At 39.8% G+C, this 21,968-nt stretch overlaps 1 protein-coding gene across 12 annotated transcripts in view; it reads right to left on the reverse strand.

The window, feature by feature from the left end:
• ICA1 (islet cell autoantigen 1) overlaps nucleotides 1-21,968 on the reverse strand; it is a 74,308-nt gene that overhangs the window by 16,662 nt on the left and 35,678 nt on the right. For all 12 annotated transcript variants that reach the window (XM_083468320.1, XM_083468317.1, XM_083468323.1 and 9 more), the window contains exons 7-9: nucleotides 7,804-7,929; nucleotides 7,522-7,620; nucleotides 1,025-1,122 (exon numbers count right to left, since the gene is read on the reverse strand). In XM_083468320.1, the coding sequence (XP_083324446.1) occupies nucleotides 1,025-1,122; nucleotides 7,522-7,620; nucleotides 7,804-7,929 (323 nt within the window). The remainder of the gene's footprint in view (nucleotides 1-1,024; nucleotides 1,123-7,521; nucleotides 7,621-7,803; nucleotides 7,930-21,968) is intronic.

The raw sequence follows: 21,968 nt of genomic DNA on the forward strand, positions 1-21,968 counted from the left end.
CTGAAAGCTGCTCTTCAATGAATCAACAACTAGCCTTCCCTTAACCTTGAATATTCTAAACAGCTGGCCGTGTGATTACAGCAAGGCTCATACCCTCCTCGCTGATTCTGGATGTTTCCATAGAAGGAGGATCACATCTCTTTCTCCTTTTCACATGTCCCCATCAGCCAAACTACCAAAGATTAAGATACAGCCTATCTGTATAGTGCCTCTTGACACCAGTAACTAGAATCCCACCAGGCTTAGTTCTCAGGGTATACTCTTACAGCGTACTTGCCGCTGTACTGGATCACTTGCCAAACCCTGTATAGATTACAAGAGCTAATCAGTGCTCAAAGTGAGAAATGGATATGTTCCAATTCATGTATGCAATAGGAGCAGTGATGAGGAGGCAAAGTATAGAGAGAAATGTGCTTATATCTTCTGTATGATATACCTAAGATGCTTATTGCTTTGCTGACCCACAGTATGTCAGTGAGGAGGAGCAAAAAAGGGAAAGGGGCAGCATTCAGGAACAAAGCCCAGGCACAGCAGATAGGTGGACTAATGTAATGTAATTAATATCTATGCAATGTAACACTTTTCCTATGCAAAAGGGCATCTGTAGGGAAACTCATGGAACATATGCATGGAAGGCAAAAGACAATGTATATTTTGCATGGCTGCAAAATATTTTTCAAATGTGTTGTCTGCAGGGAAAAATATTACAAGGGAAAAGAAGAAAATAAGAGAGAGATTCAGCTAGGGGAACAAAAAGATCATAAAAAGGAATGGGTGTAGAAAGGTTCTTCCATTCACTTCAACCAGTTTTTTGTGTGTTTTAAAATGAGAAGGAGATTTCCTGGCAAACTCAGAGAAGCTTCCACCTCTTTCCCACTGTCTGTCTCTTCTGTTTGGGATACTCATACACTTTGGGATTGGGGAAAATATGCATTTTCCTAACTGTAGAGCTAAAAATAATCTGAAAGCCCATTGTCATCTACAGTATTATTTTGTTCCAACAGATTCTTATCATATGGCTTACTGATTCTGCTGATCATCTTCTAATCTGGCGTTCTCTAGCCGCAATTCCTCCTCTTTTTCTTCACTCTCCGTTAGTTTATTTACAGGCTCTTGTAAGCTCTGGGTCACCCACCAATCAACATATGAAAAAGAATATAGAAAGACAACAAGAAGGAATGCTGAAAACTTATCCAAAGTTGCATTAAAACAGTTTCATAGTGATGGAAATTACTTCTATCTAAACAGGAAAAATGAGAGTTCTTGAAACATTAAGAGGCCACCAATTAAAATTCAGTGAAAAATAACTTTAATGGAAACAGAATGGAAAACAGGCAGGTAGTTCGATAAATTTGATTCAAATGTAATAGAGATGATTTTCAAAAGAAAAGCTAAATATACACTGTGGCAAATGGGCAGAGATGACCCATCCTGCTGCATATGCATTAAAAAAATACTGTTAATATTAGACATCAGTGGCAAAGGGCAGCTTTGATATACAAGGTTCTTACGAATAATCAGTAGAACGTCTCTTAAAATACCACAACAAGCTTTTTCTTGTCTTGTCCCCATCTGTGATTCAACTATGCTACACATGAGAAGACTACTATGTAGGAACATCAATGGCTTTCACTTGGGTATCATGTATTTTGGGGGGTCTCTGGGAAAATTAATAAATAAAGGGGGGAAGAAAAGAAAGAAAAGAAATGGGCTCGACAACCTGGACAAAACGTGCTATGGGAGCCCACCTCCCAGACTGAGCATGTTCTCTCCCTCTCACACACATCCCTCCTCCCCCAAGCTCTCCTTCCTTTCTGCCGCCAGATAAGTGAGTGGAAGAAGGAGCTCAAGGAACAAGATCCCCCTTTCTTTACTTTGTAAATAGAAAGAAAAAAGGAACCATTTGTCCCCTTCCTGGACAAACTGGCCAATTTTCCCTTCTTTTAGTTAAGGACGAGATAAAAAGACCTGGTTTACCACGCAGCATGGAGGAAGGAAGGAGAGAGAGGATTGCTGTTGCTTTCTTCAAAACATTTTATGGAGGTTGTTGAGTTCCAGCATACCCACCAACCTTTGTGAAATAAAGCTGAAGAAAGCAACAGTGGCTTGTTCTTTTCCGCCTGCTCATGCAACCTTCCATTTGGTTTTCTCCTTTTCTCCTCCTTTCAGGTCATGTGACAGTGGCAATAGTGACTCCTATGCCTTTCCTTTTCCAAAGGCAGAACAAAGCTCCAGACAGTTGTGCACATCACCTTAAATTCTCACAGTCCCTCATGAGCCCAGAGGCTCAGCACATTGAGAAACCAAGGTGGTTCTGAAGGGTTGTTCCACATCATGCCCACTATTTTAAAAAATGGTGTGTGGGTGTGGGTGTGAAGGAATGAAAGGAGGTGAAGAAAATATGTTTTGGGCAACTGTTGCTGATGGGCTGCAGTCATCTCCCCACCCTGGGGACATCAGGGCCATGGAGCTATGATGCATTGTTCAGTTCTAGTACCACCACTGAGTGAATTTTATTAAAGTGCATGCCACAATTAGTTTGTTAGGGAGGAAATTCCTCTGGTGGCCTTGTGCTCATAAGAAGCACTTTTGATCCAGCAGAGGTATCCATTAATGGAAGAAGAGGGGAGGGTGGGGTGTTTTTTATTTGCCAGTTCATCCTTCCTCCTGAAGCATCTAGATGTTCTGAAGGGTACCCCACTATCTGGATTCCTTTTTTGTGACATTGGATTCTACAGGGGTAAATTGGCAAAAATCGCCTCCCCTTTTTGTCCATTAGTAGAGGCATTCACAGGATCAAAAGCTCTTCCATGAGTGCAATGGCTCTAGCAGGATTCCTCCCATAGTCTTTAAGGCAGAGCTTTCCAAACTGTGTGTTGCAATACGTTAGTGTGTCAGCTGCAGTGTGTACATGTGTTGCGTGATAAGTGTCTGTATCTCTTATAAGGGGTTAGTTTAATCTCTGGTTTGCTAGTAAAACTGAAAAACTGTGTTGCAGAATGACACATGTCTAAAATGTGTGTCACCAACATTAAAAGTTTGGAAAGCACTGCTTTAAGGAGTCACAAGACTGCTGCAACAGACTAACACAAGTTACTCTATTTGAAAAGAAAGAAGCACGTTGCGTAGTTTTGCAAGTTGTGGGATTTATAATAGAAGATATAATAAAATGCTGTTCCAAGAATCAGACTCTTAACCTCATTATTACCATGCAATTTTCAGGCTGCCAAAAGATTGAACATTCCACTTATAAGTTTACAGCTACATTTACAGTGTTCTGCCCACTTAAGATTATTTTTGTTTAAAAAAAGTTTTCTATTTCATGCTATTTGCTGTTGCATGGTCTGCATTCTGAGATAGGGAAAGTGATGCATCGGGTTGTTAACAGGAAGGTTGGTGGTTCGAACCCACCCAGAGACAACTGTGGGCAGGATTCCTGCATTGCAAGGGATTGGAGTAGAGGACCCTTGAGATCCCTTCCAACTCTGTGATTCTATGATTTGATGAGTCTGATTCTGATAATAGTACTTTAAAGATGTTTGACTAACATGTTGTCATCCTACCATGTAGGAAGAATGTTTTATGCAAATACAAGTTACAAACAGCAAAAACAAGATTTTTTTAAATTACCGTAAATTATCTATCCATCTTTTGAAATACTAGGGCACAATAAACCAGGTGGGGCACAATCAGATTTTCTTCACACATTCTCAGATGATCTACCACAAGGTTCTTAATTCCAAACAGGGTGCCAAGTGGAGAATATTCCGTCTTATCTCCATTAGCTCCTGTGTTGGTCCCAAAGCTAAACAAACTGATTCACTAGTGGAGGCGTTGCAAAGTCCTGCCAATGTAATGCTGATCCAAAAACAGCTGTTTGTACTTAAGTTACCTCTGGTATTTTTAAGTGTTTTTAGTTAACAAACAGGCAATTTCATTTCTTCCTCCCGTCACAATAAGCTTTTCTATAAATATTTACATGAATTAGAAGCCCAGGAGATGCATATATTCCTCAAGCAGGTGAATTAACAGAAGAGGCAACAGCAAAACCCTTATTAAGGAACATTATTGCCTAGTTGAACCTAGATTTAAGCTTGCAAAAAAAGCAATTTATATAAGATGAATATTTTTTACACAATAATTATTTATACATAGTCTAGGCCCGGTCACCTTTAGAGACTAAGAAATTGCCTCCAGATGATTTATGAGAGTTGGTATAGGTTTTTTTTAATGTGACAATGAGTAACAATGAGTGTGTAAAAGCAGGCTAGGAAACATTTCTGCGAGCTACTAATTTTGTATATTTCCACATCTTAAACAGTCACTTTATCAAGATCACCGACTGATTTTGAAAGAAAATATTTCATTAAGGAATTTCTATGCTTTTCTTATATCTGGGGGTAGTGGCGTCACTGTGGACTCCATCCAAGGCACTGAGTGTAGCAGAATATCCAAATGCATACAACCATAGTGTGACCTTATAACCCTTGATAGCTTTACCCTTGTCATTTTAATTATTCCACTTACTTGAGATGTTTTATACTGTGATGCCAATAAAGGTATTTGATTGATTGACCCAGGTACCAGTTACACCACTTAGATCAGTAATAGCAGCAGCATAGTTCAGGACTAAATAATATCACCCTATAACCTTGTGCTCTTACATCAATCTAACATCACCCAAATGGAACCATCCTTAAGAAAACATATGAATGGACATAAAACCCAGAAATAGATTCACAAGTTTTAATGTTTCTGTTTTCTTAGACACTTTAGAACAATATTCAGAAGGGCCATTTTCAAGGGAATAGATTCTGGTTGGTAAAATGCTAGTTGAGGTAGCAAAACAGGAGCCCAAGTAGGAACACAGGAAGCAGCCTTACTACTGACTCAGACTGGCCCACCTAGCTCAGTTCTTGTCTACACTGATAGGAGTCTCACCAAGCCCTCATGGACATGATTGAACCTGCGACCTTTTGCAGGCAAAGCAGGTCCTCTACCACTAAATTATGGTTAGCATCCCTTTGAAAAAAGAGGCGTACTGCAGGTAAACACTCCATTAACTGTCTTGACCTACTTCTGGTCATTCCATCTTCGCAACTGAAGTGGATTGTAACCAATGAAAGCTTATGCAATATTAACAACTACATAATTGGTCAGAAAAAGGTGCCGCTGAATTCAAACTTTGAATAAGTTAACCATAAGCCTACATGATAATCCTAAGCATACAGACAAAAGGGAACATGGAAAGAAATTGCAAAGCAGCACACTCACAATAACTGCGTTCTGGATTAGGAAAATGAACACACTATAAGTACTAAAGCCAAAATTTGAAATTTATGCCAAGCAGAAAATTAAAACAAAATACATGTTAAATGAATATGTTATGGCAGTTTCAGTAGCATTCTGGTACAAAGTTATACAAATTGTTTTTCTTTTTAACTACTACTGACAAGAAGAACTAGGCTTGTAAATAAGGTTTATTTTTAAAATAAATAAGGTTGAGTAATAGCAACGACGTATCTTCTGGCAATGATAATGTTAAAATACAGAATACATGAAAGCAGCAGATAGAAGTTGCTGATGAAACTGTAAAGACATTAATTTATCTCACAGGCTTTGTAGCTGCCTCTGTGTCTAATCAAACTCATTTAAAATTAGTACTGGACTCCCCCCTTCCTTTTGCAAGATACATAGCAACCATATAATACAATTTGTAATGTAACAGATACCAGATACAACCCCATCAAATCCTATTTGCCTTTTCATAAGAAATGGTGAGGCTCACAGCAGTAGTTATGATTACTAGGTCTTCAGACTCTACTGCAACATTTAAGAATTTTAGCCTCCTTCTCAGGGTTGTGGAGATGACAAGGAACCTAGTTATATTTTCCTGAGCTCATTTTCAACATTTCTTCAATAATATTTTCTAAATCATAAAATAGTGATGCTTCACTACTGACCATTGAGAAAAGGGAAATTGAGAAAACACTGAAGGTCCCCTAATACAAGGTTACTGCAATTTATCCTTCCACCATTTCCTTCCTCACATATTACCATTCTTATTTGTTCCTATGTCCTCTTTTCTTTCTCTGCTTTCAATATTAAAGCAGTTAAAATAAATTTATTTATCTAACAAAATTTATATACTGCTTGACTGTAAATAGAACCTCTAAGCAGTTTACAAAGCTAAGTGGTTTACAAAATATCCAAGTTTAATAATACCATATGAATGGTGCGTCCATGTTCTCTATTCAGCATATTTCAAAACTTAAAATGTTAATCTTTAACAAAAAAAGGAGTCAAGAGGAATCAACACTCTCCTAACAATAAAAAGAATGAATCCTGAAAACTTGAACAAACTCCCCTGGTTACCCACAAGCAACAAAATTCTTGGACTTGTTAGTGCATTAAAAATATTCTCTTAAACACAAATACAACTATCAGGAAACACAGCTGCAATTACATTACTTCCACAATATACCCTGAAGCTAAGAAAACATTTTTTATCAGATTGTTCATTACCAGAGTTTAGCGAAGAGAGAAGAACTCCCACTGCTAAAGCAATGTATTATTTCCAGACACGTTCCCAAGGGCAGAGTCTCTCTTTCTGGAGATAACACTTTAGCATGAATAAATGATCACTTCATAAAATTGTTGATTTATTAATTATATTATTAACTACAATAGAAAACTGAAAAGTAAACCTGTTGAACTTAAAAAGCCAAGCTGTACTCAGATGCTAGAAAACTGACACACTTCCTTAATTTGGACAGCTGCAGTGTGGTCTGTGCAAATAATTATTTAACGAAACTAAGAACATGCTTATTCTGCATTAGGAAGGCAAGGCATTCCAAAAGATAATTTTCCCGTATGCTCATTTCTGATAACAGGAGAGCACACTTATAAGCAAGCTTCACTAGTAGGAGTATGCTGTAGTGGCTATTGTGTTGGACTTACTGACCAAACTTACATACCTGCTTAGCTTCAAATTCAAATATCTGCTTTGTAACAAAGTTCAAGGCCAAACTAGATGTGATATGAATTGTGCAGCTGGTTTATTTAACTAACCGCTGTTTGTTTTAAACCAAAATTCCTGGTTTGCATATAGCACTGAGCAGTGATTCTTCTGAACTTGACAGAATTCCTCGCCAGGCCACGCAGGGGTGGGGAGAGGGGGTGAGGCAGATGCTTTGCTCTAGGCGACTGAAGACTGTCTGCAGAGCACCAAACCATGGTTTAGAATTACATGCATACCAACCCAACATTATGGGTTACATACATGGGTTGACCCAAATGTATGGGATTACAACATACATTTTAACATTCTTCTTAATACATGTTAGAAGTGCCTGCTAGCATAGTGTGTGTGGACTAGCTGCACTTACGATATATAGAAATTGATGAACACTCCTAAGTGTAAAAAAGTTCTACAAAAAGGAAGCTTGACACCCCTCTTTCATTTATCCAAATTACTTTGCCAAGTAGGCTAGAAATGAACAAACCACTATATATGCTTACCTTTAGCATCAAGAATTCATAAGGCTGATACCCTTTGAAACTTTCATGAATAGCTGCCATGGTATGAGATGTTTTTTCCCAAAAGTGAAGTAGGGTTGTCTGTAATGGAAAGAACCAATGAAAGTTAACACTTGCATGTTGACTGACACTTAACATTTCCTGCTCATATACCCAACCTTAGCCTTATGGGGAGGAAAACTTGATTGGACTGCTACATAAAGGCAGGTGGGTATCATTATTAAGCAGAAGTTCTGGTTTAGTGGATACTTTCTTTTCCGATACCTGGTATGTTGTGAGCACATGAGACAGAAGATTACATCGGCTTGCTCCGAGAAGATCCACTTTTTGACAAACGTCAGTTTTCAGCTTGTCAAAGTTCAGTTTTGCATGGCGGACTTGTGCTTGGACCTATAAATATAGAGAGTTTCAGAGAGTAAGAGCTTCTTCAGATACCAGGACATCCCAGAAAACACCCACTCATCAGCATGTCTGTCATATTTCCAAATAATTATTCAGCAGAGTCATTATTTGTTTTATTTAATGGATTTATAGACCATACTTCAATTAATAAGTTCTTGGAAGTAAGCAATATCCACAGAAGCAAATAAATTTTCATGCTTGAAAAAGGCAGATTACACACACACACACACACACACACACACACACACACTTACAGTGCAGTCTCAACAAAATCTACGTCAGGGCAAAACAACAAAACCCAAAGTTTGCTGCAGACGTAGCTGCTACCTCTCTCACTCTTGGCAAAGACAGACAATGAATACCAGTGACTAATGGTAGGTCCAGCTCTCAAACATGCCTATTCTTCCATCAATATATTAAGGTCATATTTATCAGGTGACCCACTCTTTCTTAGACTACATTTTTTGTCAATAGAAGAATTTTCAAACATTTACCCTGGAACCTAATCCAGATACTTCCAGAGCTCAAGCCACCTGGGACGTCTTCTGACAATGTTCCTGCCCTGTTCTATAATATATTGACTGTCTACATTCTAATCCTACCATGTTCACACATTAACTTAGACACAAAGGTTTCTGTGCTTAAACTGGCAAAAGATACATGACACAAACAATGCATGTACTTCTGAATTATCTCACTCAGGCAACAGTGGCTGGGGGATGGGAACAGAATCATACTTCACCTTTTTTATTTATTGCAGGTGAACTCATTCACTTAAACACACAACATACGCTTTTTCACCTGATTATTACTAATTGCATTTATTAGTCTCTCTTTTTTTTCACAAGGAGTGACCCAAAGCAAAATGAAACAAACATTAAAATAAAATGTAATAAGCAGGACAAAATTAACTTAAACTATTCAAATCTGAGGTCTTTTTGCATGTAAGCGTTTGTTCAAAATGCAAATACTGTGGATTGGCTCGACTTCACTTTGTTGCAAGTGGTATTAGAGCATCGGACTTAAAAATACAGCAGGGTTGAAAAGACAATAGAAATGGTATCTATGTAAACTGATCTTTCTATTCCCACTCCCATTCTGTAAGGCTGCAAAGGATTGCAGTTGTGATCCTACCATTTCATTTTCAAAATATACTGTCTAACCTAGCGACTGGTTTAATAATAATAAAAAAATCTAATATGCTTTACCCATATGTCAATGCACCCCAGGATTCATTACTCAAACAGCTTAGTCAGTAGCAGTCCTGAGCACTTCAAAATGGGCATTAACTGTAGCAGAACGGGCATTAGCTTCCAAGTATTTGTCTTTGGGAAGAGTATGATTAAACCAACATCCCATAATCTAGAATCCTGTATCACAACATACTGTAATATCCACCAAAAAACTCATACATGCGGTCTTTGTTTATTACAACTGTTGTTTCTTAAGAGAAATAGTTTTTTTCTTATGCAACACCACAATTATTTTCTTTTTTAAGGGATGGATAACTTATAAACAGGAAAGGATGACTAACATTAAATGTACTTGACCCAATATGTAACATAAGGCCATATGCTTTCTGTGTCAATACCGGTTATTATAATACTTAGAGCACTGTGGTGTTACCAAATGCTACATGTTTTCCTCTGCCAAGACAGGAAATGTTCCAGTATCAAGTTTTATTAACACGGATGGATTCTATTTTATACTTGGAAGGTACAAGAGGTTCCAACACAGCAGTGCAGGGCACTGAGTACAGAATTCAGAACAGTAGAATCATAGAATTGTAGAGTTGGAAGGGACTCTAAGGGTCATTTAGTTGCAACCCCCTGCTATGCAACTAAAGCATCCATGACAGATGGCCACACAACCCCTTTTTGAAGATGGGGACAGTTCCCTGCCTCCCATCTGCAGGGAGCTCACCTGTTCTCCAAGAATTCTCAAAGATTATAGACAGAGGCTCTGAGATTACATCCATAAGCTCCTTTTACTACCACTGAATGCAACACATAAGGCCCTGGAGATTTAAATTCATTTAAGGTAGCTAGTTGTTTCCTTACCACCTCTTTTCCTATCTTGGGCTGTATCTGTACATCTTTTATTCTATTATCATTATGTTGAGAACTGCTTTCCTTTTCAGTGAAGACAGAGGCAAAGTAGGTGCTAAGCAGGTGGAGAAAAAAACTGCTTCTCTCTACAGGAATGGTGAAGAAGGAGCTATAGATGGACTCAAGGGCTGGCTTGATGGCAGCCCTTGAAAAAGCAGCCCTTCTTACAATCATGGTCAGAAATAGCTTGACAAACTCTTGTTTGGAGCTAGCCAAATTTATCATTAATACTGGAAGTCACATTGGCAAACCACAGTTAGCTTTGGGAAGGGAGGGGTAATTCACAAGAGAAGGAAATATGAGGAAAAGAGTGTGAGAGCTTGTGAGGTAGTCATGGTCTTCTAGGAAAATGAGAATACTATATCTATTAGGCCAGGGTTTGAAAGCTCCAAATTATATATGGTCTTTAAAATGAGCTCATTCCACACAGGCTAATCCTTTCCTACCAATCATTTCCAAGGCAACTGCAGATGTTTTCAAGTTGTATAACTGAACCCAGAGCCCCATGACTTATCTATCAATTTAAATGAATGGGAAAGATATTGCATAACAACTTGCATCTGGGCATGCACTAGAATCCACCACCCACAAGAAATAATGGAACTGGAGTACAGGATTCACTCACATGAGGGAGACAATGCATTACAGTTCTCTGAGTAAATAGGGATTGGATCTACTCTTAGAGAGAAATCCCAGAAAGCGATAAATTGCAATGAAATATTTTCCACAAATGTCTTTCTCCATATTACCCCCTTATTACTTCTGTGAATGTTCCCATGAATGTTTTCCAGGAATTTTTCCTCAGACATTACCTCAGATACAGGTCACAGAAAAGTCTTTGCCTTATTAATGTTGGGACATTATCTACGTACTCAGTGCAGTATCCGAGTACTGAGAGGTAACAGAAGTATCTGTTAATTCATAGGACCTGATGCCTCCCTCTACACCCTCCATTCTCAGATGACAATACCCCTTATGCTGGATCAGGATCTATAGGGGAACACATGCAGCTTTTTTGCTGTAAAGGAGATGAGATACGGTTTTCTAACCACAAACACTGGGAATTTCCTAACTGAAGGGGATGCACTATGATGTCCAGCAGTAATATTAAGTTTATTAAACTTATTTTGTTTTCCCCCCTGTAAGAATGTCAGTGTACATTTAGCTCTTCCCTGTCCCCAAAACTGATATAGAGAACTGAGCCAGGGAGGGCAAGATGTTTTACTGGATATTTGCTGGTGAAACAGAAATTGAACTTTGAGATTTACAAAATGGAGTAAAATGTGGCCAAATGGGATGGTTCTGGCAAAACAATTCTGGATACATAAACTGGTTTACTGAGCCAAAAACAAGTGTCATGCTCAAACATTTCCCTTTACTCTCCCCCATTCCCTTGACATGCTGGCTCCAATCGTGATTTGCTTAAACTTGTTTCCCATGACATCTGAATGAACATCTTCAAGTTAACTCAAGTATTCAAGTTACCAGGAGAGTGTCTACTTTTGCAGAACACCTAAAGGGTTCAGGGGCAATAATGCTATGAGCTGTGTAGGAGATATTTTAGATTTACAATGTAAATGGTATTTTGGTCCTGCCAAATTGTACCATTGTATTGTTATACTGAATGTATTTTTAGCGCATTCCTATGCATGTTTATGCAGAAGAAAGTCCTACTGAATTCAAAAGGGGTTACGCCTCAATATGACCGCACAGGATTGCAGCCTTAGTTAACCAAGTTATGTATGTTTTTCTATTGGCACTGCATTGTGTTCTATTGGATGAGGTGATTTAGCAGTGCACACACAACTGAATTATGGAACTTGCTCCTACAGTAGGCAGTGATGACCACCAACCTAGATGGCTTTAAAAGAAGATTAGACAAATTCATGGAGAGGGCTATTGAAGGCTACTAACCATGATGGCTATCCTTTGCCTCCACAGTTGGAGGCAGTGATGTTTCTGAATACTACTGAATGCTGGAAACACAGGAGGAAGTGCAACTGTGCTCGAATCCTGCTTGCAGGTTTCCCCACAGGCATCTGATATGGCACTGTGAGAACAGGATGCTGGACGAGATGGGTCATTGAGCTGATCCAGCAGGCACTTCCTATGTTCTTACGAACAATCTTAGCCCACCAAGCAGGCATAACTAGAGGATAAGATTGCTCTGTTAATTGCTTTTTGTAGTTTCTGATATTTGAAGGAAAACAGAACTCTTTGCCACTTTGCCTCAGTCCAGTATATCTGAAGGAGCGTCTCCACCCCCATTGTTCTACCCGGACACTGAGGTCCAGCACCAAGGGCCTTCTGGCGGTTCCCTCTCTGCGAGCAGCCAAGTTACAGGGAACCAGGCAGAGGGCCTTCTCGGTAGTGGCACCCTCCCTGTGGAATGCCCTCCCACCAGATGTCAAAGAGAACAACAACTACCAGACTTTTAGAAGACATCTGAAGGCAGCCCTGTTTAGGGAGGCTTTTAATGTTTGATGTAGTACAGTATTTTAATATTTTTTTTGGAAGCCGCCCAGAGTGGCTGGGGAAGCCCAGCCAGATGGGCGGGGTATAAATAATAAATTATTATTATTATTATTACTTTGTTTTCTAAGACTGATCATTTCAAATGCTGAGGTTTTAGAAAGACCCCAAACAGGCTCTATTTAGGCCACTAAAGCTGGAGAAAACAACAGGTACCCATGAGGTCAGAATACTAGAATGCTTTTGCTTTTAAACTGTCGTATCTGTTTGCTGCCCTGGGCTGCTTGGAGACAAAGGGCGGGGTATAAATTCCCTCAATGATAGTGTAGTTATTATTTCAATTTCTAACCTGGCTTCTGACTTCAGTTTCTAATGGATGAAACCACCATTAAACTTGTGTGTCAACACAAACTTAAAGTATTTTGGCATATTGATTGTTCATTCATAGCCAGCCCAAACAAGGCCTTGCACCACCCTCTAGAAAATAATTCTGCTCAGATTTTGCAAAGGACAGAAACCAAAAGGAAGCAAAAAGCTTCTACATTTCCATAATGTGTACAGTTAGTGGGTCATCTGCAGAACTATGTGATAAAAATGATTTACAGCTGGACTGAAATGGAGAAATAAGAGTAAAGAAATAGGGGATGAATGGAAAAGTAAACAGGAAGGAAACACAGCTGCTGGGCGGATGTTTTTTACAGAACAGATTTGCTATGATTGCCACTCTCGCTTTCAAGACTTGGTAGAGGGTTGGGATTATACCTAATGTGGTCCATCTGCTTTACTTTTGCTACATAAATTAATTGCAAGCATAGAATGCAGCTTACTTTTCATCTCTTTTTCTCCGTTCAAGACTCAAACACAAATATTGACTGAACTGAATTAAAGGAAAAACACACAGCTGACTGGGCTAGCATGCCATTTCTCCCTTCAGATTTTAACTGTTCTTGTCTCAGTGTTCTGAAAGCAAGTAAAACCTGAGCAGGGTGGCAGACAGGAGAGTCTAAATGGCACCCGGCAGGAAAGCGTTTCTGACAGGCATCCTTTGCAAAATGATCACCAGTTGATTTTCATGGAAACTATTATTGTTCCATTAAGAAGCAATGCAGAAACACATCACTTTTACTAAGAAAAAGAGAATTTTAGTTTGGTAATAATTGGGGTTTTTAGGATCTAAGTTGTGTTTATCATCTCTTAGAAGGGATGGTTGGGATGGTTACATTTTAGTCTTCTTACCTGAATACACATGTAAGCACTGTGGAGCACTACAAGACTTATCTTTGTGTAAGCACACACAGTTCATGATGCAACCCCCTTTTGTTTTCTCAAACTACTGCTCAACATTATCTAGTTTTGACAATAACAGAATACAAATCACAGACTGCCCTACAACACCAGGTTCTGTGGCTAGTTGACAAAATTTCACAGGAGCAATAAAGGAACAGTCTATAACTTTATAATTTTTTGACAGAATTGGGTGACGTTTGTAGGCATGGTAGCCCCTTTTAAGGGGATGCATACTGCCAGGTTACAGAGTAGCTGCAGTGGTTTTTTGTGAGGACAATCTTTACAGTCTTGGGGGATTCCTCTAATCTCCCCTAACATTTAGCGGGTGATTTGTAGGGGGTGGGAAGCACACACCAGCTTCAAGGTAAGAAATCTACTGAATTCCAGTAGGATAGATACAGGGTCAGTCACCTTTAACATTGATTTAGATCAGGCATGGCCAAAATTGGCCCTCCAGCTGTTTTGGGACTACAATTCCCATCATCCCTGACCACTGGTCCTGTTAGCTAGGGATAATGGGAGTTGTAATCCCAAAACAGCTGGAGGGCCAAGTTTGGCCATGCTTGATTTAGATAGCAGTCTAAAAGGAATGCAGTTTTGTAGAAAATGGTTTTCAGTTTGAAAATGGCATACATCATAGAATGGGTGGGTGCAGGTGATACAGATGGCTGTAGGGGATAGAGAATTATGATGAATGGAAAAAACAGTTTTGGGCTTGATTTCTGCTCAATTGGCACCATAAATATCAGAAACCGAATGCAAAGCTGAACTGGCAGGAATGAATGTGGCAGAGACAGAAGGAACTGACCATCCCACATTTTCCAAACAAGCACCATTAACAGAACTAGAAAAGAATGCCGAACAGACAATGACAAGGTGATATATTACTTTAACTTCCCTCCCCCAAGGCACTGTGATTGAAGAGCCCTGGTGAAATCATTTCCAATCAGATTTTCAGTCAGGGAAGAGCTCTCCTTTGCCTCCTCTCTCCACATTGGCATTTTCCTTGTACAGCAAGCTTCAAACTCTGAACAGACCTAGAACCTAGGTAGTGTATATATTTTATGATGGTTTGTAGTCCCATTCAATCTGTTACAATGTACCTTCAACCAATCTGCAGCAAAAAAGACTGAAGGAAAATGGTTCTCTCTTTCCCATGCCCAATATGCTCAATATGGACCATGGCACTATAAGGCTGCCACTCCCAACTGCAATATGTAAAAAAAAGAATTATGAGTGCTTTTGATTGTCTATATTGCAATATACTTGTGGCTGGTGACATAAACAAGGCACACACCGGGGAAGGAGAGGAGAGAGAGGTGGAAGAAGGCATGCATATTTGTGGTATGACAAAGTTAAAGTGCATAGGGCCTTTAAAAATCATATTGTTAGAAAAGCACTATACAATGTTTGGATTAGATATAAGGATTTGCTGGAAAACAAAACCCCTAGATGGTTGTCACCTTTGGAGGCTAAAGCGGTGAAAAAACTCAATATGGAGGTCAAATGGCCAAAGTATTGGGAAATTTTGGAACAAGATGGAGATAAACTGAAATTACAGAGTCACGAGAAATTAAAAACAAAAGTACGAGATTGGCTCCATTATTTTCAAGAGACCCGCAGTCCTCTGATGGCACAGCTAGCCATGGAGGGGGGAGCAAAGGAGAAGGGAAATGGTGGCACCATTTTGAAAGCCCCTTCTCACCTCAGCTGCTTTCCTGCCCAAAGAGCCAGGTTGCTTTATTTGCCTGAGGGAGGAAAGTTCCCACCAAGCCAGTCCTATCCTTCTCCAGAAGTTGACTATTGTCTTTGGAAGGACTCCATGTGTGGCTGGAAAAATGAAAAATGAAAAGAGACTGGGAACTGATGTGTGTGTAGGAAAACGAGACAATTTCTGGGCTAAGTTCTAGTGTTAGAAACTTGACTTCTTTCCTTCATGGATGCAGTAACTAACTTCTTTAGTCCACTTCCCTGCTTTTTTGTGGGGAGGGAAGGAAAGAAGACAGTTGTTGCACTGGAAGAGTATGGTTTTTTTTATTGCCACAGGAAAGGGGATAGGAGGAAAACAAGGAGTGGATTTTTATGGAAATAATTGGGTTGTACAACTGCATATTGTTTACTTGTATTTACAGCCCACCTTTCTTCCATCAGGGAACTCCACACTGTCACCTATCCCAGCACTGACCAGACCCAGATGTACTTAGATTCAGCAAGGTGGCAGCCTCATGTGGGAGCCATGCTCAATAGCTAAAAAGAGAGGCTACCACTCAGGTATGTGTGCTAGTCATTCCATATGCCCTGTAAACCTGTACCTTTAATTGTGAGGGTGTGTGCAAATAATCTGTAGTTCTTCAGAAATAAGGAGACCTGCTTGCCACATGCTGAGAGGCATATTCCAAGACTCTTCCTTGATACTGAACACAGATTCCAGGCTTTATCTCTGGTGACTCATAGCACAAAGGAAACATTGGGCATGGTACCTTTTTCTCTTGTGCTTGGTCTGATTCATATGTACACAAGAAACTGTGTGTGCAGATTCAAGTCCCTTGCTTCCTGAGAAGCAGAGGCTGGGGGATATTCGAATTGAAGAAGAAAAACAACAGGACGTGAGCAACAAGCTGAAGACCTATGAAAAAAGAGTTTCGAGGAAGGATGCCAACATTGGGATATATGTTCTGTGACCTGGCATCAGTGGAGTGAAATGGAGTGGGCATGCAAAGGAAACTCTGAAGTATATGGGTTAGCAAACTCCAAAAAAGGTGACTAAGAGTTTGGAAAGATGTGAGAGAGGGAGAAAAAGAGACGGAGAGGCAGAGAGAGAATGAGAATAAATTTACCAGCCCAAAATTGGCTACCAGACCACTAGGATCATCTCCGTTGTAAACAAGGGGTGGGGCACATTCCCTTCCTGGTAAACTTCCAGCACCACATGCCAGTGGTAGGTAGAACCAGAGGCAAAATTGGATGGAGCAATGTTTGTAAAATTTTATTTTTTGTACTATAGGCTAGCATCTGCATACGCTCACTCACCCTCCTCTGTCCTTCATCTAGACAAGTGAAGGGCTTTATTACAGTTCAAGGGCACATTCCATTCAGGCGAAAATGCTCAGCAAGGGTGTGGAGCTGGGGTGAGTGAGGGGTGCTGCCTGGAGGCTGAGAAAAGTCCAGTTCTTTACTCAGTAACATTAGTTTTCATGTAATATAGGGAATCAGCCTTTTATATTAACCTGGCCTGCATTATGAAGATTTCTTTTTCTACTTAACAAATTATTCATTCATTAAGATCAAGCATAGATAGCTTTCCTCTCACAGAAGAAAACAGGAGACATCCTGCAGCAACAGAACTCTAAAATGGAACCACTCACTTACTCCAGGGCTGATAAAATATTTAAAAAGTGGGAACAGCATCTCTGCTGCAGCAACCCCCCCCCAAAAGGAGAGGTAGAGAATTCAACAGGTTCACTCAACAAGCCACATGCTTAAAAGTACAAAACAGTGTGCAAAGATATTAAAAAGCATAGGAGCTGTTCTTTATAAAAAATAAATAAAAACCTTTTGATTTATGGCTGTGGGAAAAAAGTCAAAGAGAAAAAAAATGTAAACAGGAGATTCCATTGATTTTTTTTTTAACAAGAACCTCTGGGACAGACGAGGGGAAAAATGCCTTGTGGGCCATCTGTGAACAGTCTCACTGCTATCGTTTTGCTAAAGGCATCTATGTTTGCCAGGTGCTGCTGCAGCTTTGCTTGAAAGAAACAAATCTTGCTCAGACACATCATCGTTAAAGAGAAAAAAATATGTTTATGGTAGCGCTTCAGATTCCATGCTCTTCTGTCAAGAGAGGGAGGATAAAAAACAACCACCATGAACTGGTTTTTTAATAAAACAACAACAACTCAATTGCATCATGCCTCTAGTAACCTAGATCATTAATTCAAGTTATATACTTTGTTTTTCTTGATCATAATATCTCTACTTAACCTCTGTATAAAAAACCAAAAACCATGGGGGAAAATATTGAATTATTGAGGCAAATCTATTCAGGGGCTAACAATGTCACTAAAACACAGTAAGAGCAAATGTAAGTCATATTTACTAGATGTCTCTTAAGTTTTTAAACAATGAAATTAATTCCTATCTATATAGAAAAATTTCTCATTATTGTCTTCCTTCAGATCCCCTAATTTTATTGTTTAGCTATGTAAGTTCCAACAGAGGATCAGGAGATTATTATACACCCCCTTGTGGTATCTAGAATGTCTTATCAATTATGAGGAACAGGAAACATAATGCAACCTTCTTAGAACTGTTATGGAGAATTTGGAATATTTTCTATATGATCAAATTGAGACATTTTCTTACAGCAAGAAAAGTGTAAACAAGTTTATGTTTTGTGAAAAGTGCAGTATTTTTGTTATGTATGAGAATTTGAAGGTACAGGACTCTGTACAACCATGTGCATTAATAAGTGCAAATTAAGAATTTTATGAAATGTTGCGTTTGATACATATTTTCTAGGCTTTGAGTACATGAATGATATTATTATGTAATGTTCCCCCTCCCCACCCTTTATTAAGGAAATATATAAAAAACTATGAGCAGAATCACTTATTTAAAATTATGTAAGCTTATTTATGTATTATTATTTTATACACACACACACACACACACACACAGTGGTGCCTCGCAAGACGAAATTAATTCGTTCTGCGAGTTTTTTCATTTTGCGAATTTTTCGTCTTGCGAAGCACGGTCAAGTCGCAACTGCACCTCTTCAAGCGGTTTTAAGAAAAAGGAAACAAACTTGCAAGACATTTTCGTCTTGCGAAGCAAGCCCATAGGGAAATTCATCTTGCGAAGCAACTCAAAAAACGAAAAACTCTTTCGTCTTGCGAGTTTTTTGTCTTCCGAGGCATTCGTCTTGCGAGGTACCACTGTATATAAATAAAATGATTAGTGATGTATTGCACTTATTATTGTGGGCTTCTAACTGAACCATGCTCCCACAACTGCCAATATGTAGGACAGGGATGGGAAACTTTAGGCCCAGCAACACGTGGAAGATAAGAACTACCATCATCCCTGACCACCAGCCATGAAGGCAATGGCTGGGGCTGTTAGCAGTTGGATTCCAACAACATCTAGAGGGTCAGAGGTTTCCCACTCGTGATTTAGGAGATGCATCATGCATATCACCAGAATCATGTGCAGGGCCCACAGAGCTACATTCCAGTTTTATGCACCCCAAGTACCTGAACAGCACAATGTGTTCACTTCTCAAATTATGAACATTTATTGCTCTACCAAGCAGATAGGACAGTCTTCCCATCTTATGGAGGAACACTGCTTATAGCCTCCAACTACCAGCTATTGCTTTATAGAAAGTTTTGAGTGTTTACAGTCTATCCTATGCATCTTTATGCAGAAATAGCTTCCACTGTATTATGTGAGACTTGCTTCCAAATAACTCTGCTTGGATTGTAGCACACGCCACCGGAACAACTGCATCCTTCTCAGCTGGAGGGATGCAGCAGCTTCATGCACCAGCCCCTCGCTGCTTTTGCAGGCAGCATGGGACCTGCAGGGCACCTGAGTTGCCACAACCCTTCTGGGCGCCCTCGCAGCCCTGGATCATCCCAGCATCAGACAGAGGGGCAGCACCGTCTCTCCGATGCTTGGGGGCCATGCTACACTGTCTGCCTGGCTGCCCCTCACGCCACCCTGCAAGCCCAGCATCACTTTGTGAGACTTGCAAAAATGGCATTGAGCTTGCAGGACGTCTGAGCTGTTGTGCCCTTCTCAGGTGCCCGCCAAGCTCCAGCTGGAGGGCAGCTGAGAAGGAGGTAACAGGCAAGTGCCAGCCCCGCACTCCTTTTGCAAGCAGCACAGGGCTTTCAGGACACCTGAGCTGTTGATGCCTCCTCAGGCTCCCTCCTGCTGGAGGGTGTCTGAGAAGGATGCAATGGTTCATGATGGGTAGAAAGGCGCCCACCCTGAAACCTTACCGGGGGGGCACCCCAGCCCCCCTCACGCTATGCCTCTGACACTGAAGCAAAGTCAAGAAGAGTGAGCAATTATTGCTTCTCAGATCTAGCAAGCAGCTCACATTTATAAATATTCACACTATAATGTAATCAGATATTACATCAATAGTTCAATATGAAGTCAACAGTCAGATAGCAAAAAGAAAAGAAAAAAGAAACTTCTAAAATATAATTTCATGTTTAAGGTTGAGAAAGCAACCTAAGGGCATTCTGTAAATCTACAGCATACCTCTCTTGGATCCAGCTCCAATATTTATCTTGTCCACACTGGCTATAGTACAACAGCAAGTATAGCCGTAATAGTATTGATGATGATAAACCTCTAACATAGTGCATTAACACATTGTTTTCTTTATTGTTATAGTGAAGATCTGAAATACAGTGACTGTTTAATATCAACAGAAAATCTTTAGAGGTTGTGAACAACCCCAAGGCAGATATTTTCCCTTTGAGATGTAATAGTGAGCTGGTTTGAATTCATCTTAAGAAGCTGAGATATGGCCAAGAATTTTGCCAATGTATGCAGCCCATACACAAGCATGTGCCAGGAAGTCTTCAACTAACAATGGTTTCACATTTCTTCAAAAAACACTACAACAACCAGTACACAATAACCAGTCATTAAAAAAATAATCCAGGAAAATGCAAGCTTTGGAACAATTCGGGATATTAAGCCACTGTTTGAAGTTAGTTTAATAACCTGGCTTATTGCAGGTTCCTGGTTTGGACAAAATCGGAAACTATGTTTAATAATGAGCTGTCCAATTTTATTGATTGCACCTCAGAGGAGTGAAGGGCTTGTGCACACTACCAAAGGGCTCCTTTATATCCCCATTTATTAAACCAAAATATGATTATCCAAGCATTCCCAGTGACTCATTCAGGTCTCTGTTGGGGGGGAACATTGATACAGAAACTGTATTATTCACTGTAATACATACATTGAATTCTGCTGGATTCTGCATGTGCCCAAGGGTTTTAAAAAGAGCCTGTTACCCTAGTTTCACTTGCATCACAGAGCAAGTGGGAATAACTGGAAGAGCTGTGTATCTACAATACCACTTTTATTTTAATTCCATTCATTAATTTAAAAGCACTTCTCCTAGAACATCATTTCAGTTTTCTATTTCTTAAGACTAAAATGGAGCAGATGGGGAAGGAAATCACTCAAGGGCATTCGGTCTACAGTTACTACAACATTCTAAAAGCAATACATCTTAAGATGATGTAATATGTTCCCAGAAGCTTGCTTCTATTTTTAAAGAGCAGTTTTCATTATGGATTTGAAGGGCATCTCTATCACACATTATTACACTGCTTTTAACCTATGAACAGCAATGATGTAGTCCTCCCAGCCATTTAATACATACTAAGTGACTGCAGGTAGACAGTTATTGATCATAGAGTAACTACAATGCTTTAACCAGTAGCCCTGCTATGGCAATTAAAATTCATGAAGTATATATGTTTGCGTTAAAAAGATTCTTAGAGCATTCCTCTAAAGTGAATTTTCCTTTCCATTCCTCCTTCTCTCCCTCTGAGTAATCAGTGAGTGAAAAGATCACAAGCTGGCCAGACACAATCCAGTTAAAGAAGAAATTCATTGTCTCCTGTTCCAAAGCAACTCTTTGGAATGAAAAGGAGTTTGACAAATGACACTGACCAAGGATGAGTTTGCAGTAGGGGTGTTCAGTGGCATCAGACAAGCCCTTAGCTGCAGTGGGGTGCTTCTGGGCTTGTCCAAGTGAAGCAGGTTCTGTACAAGGCATCCTACAAAGTACCCCTCCCCAAGGCCCTTGTGGTGGCCAAAAATGAAACTACAGACAAATGACTGCTTAAAAAAACCTACACCTTTATCGTCTTTCATATAAGGAAAATACGGGTGTGTGTGTGAGTGAGAGTGAGAAAGGAGTGATAGGAAGAGCAGATGCCAGGGTGGAGAGAGGGAAAGCTCTGTTGTGACTGACACGTCAAGTTTGTAAGCGGAGGAAATTATTTTACCCTGACTCACATCCCTTTTAGTTCCGCACATACACACACTCAAAATCAACTTTAAAAGGTGCCTAGCACAAAAACCTCTGGGTCAATTTGCCTGAAATTTGACAGTTTCTTATCT

This window comes from Podarcis liolepis (assembly GCF_965112155.1).
Source record: "Podarcis liolepis genome assembly, chromosome: 12".
Classification (NCBI taxonomy): Eukaryota; Metazoa; Chordata; class Lepidosauria; order Squamata; family Lacertidae; genus Podarcis; species Podarcis liolepis.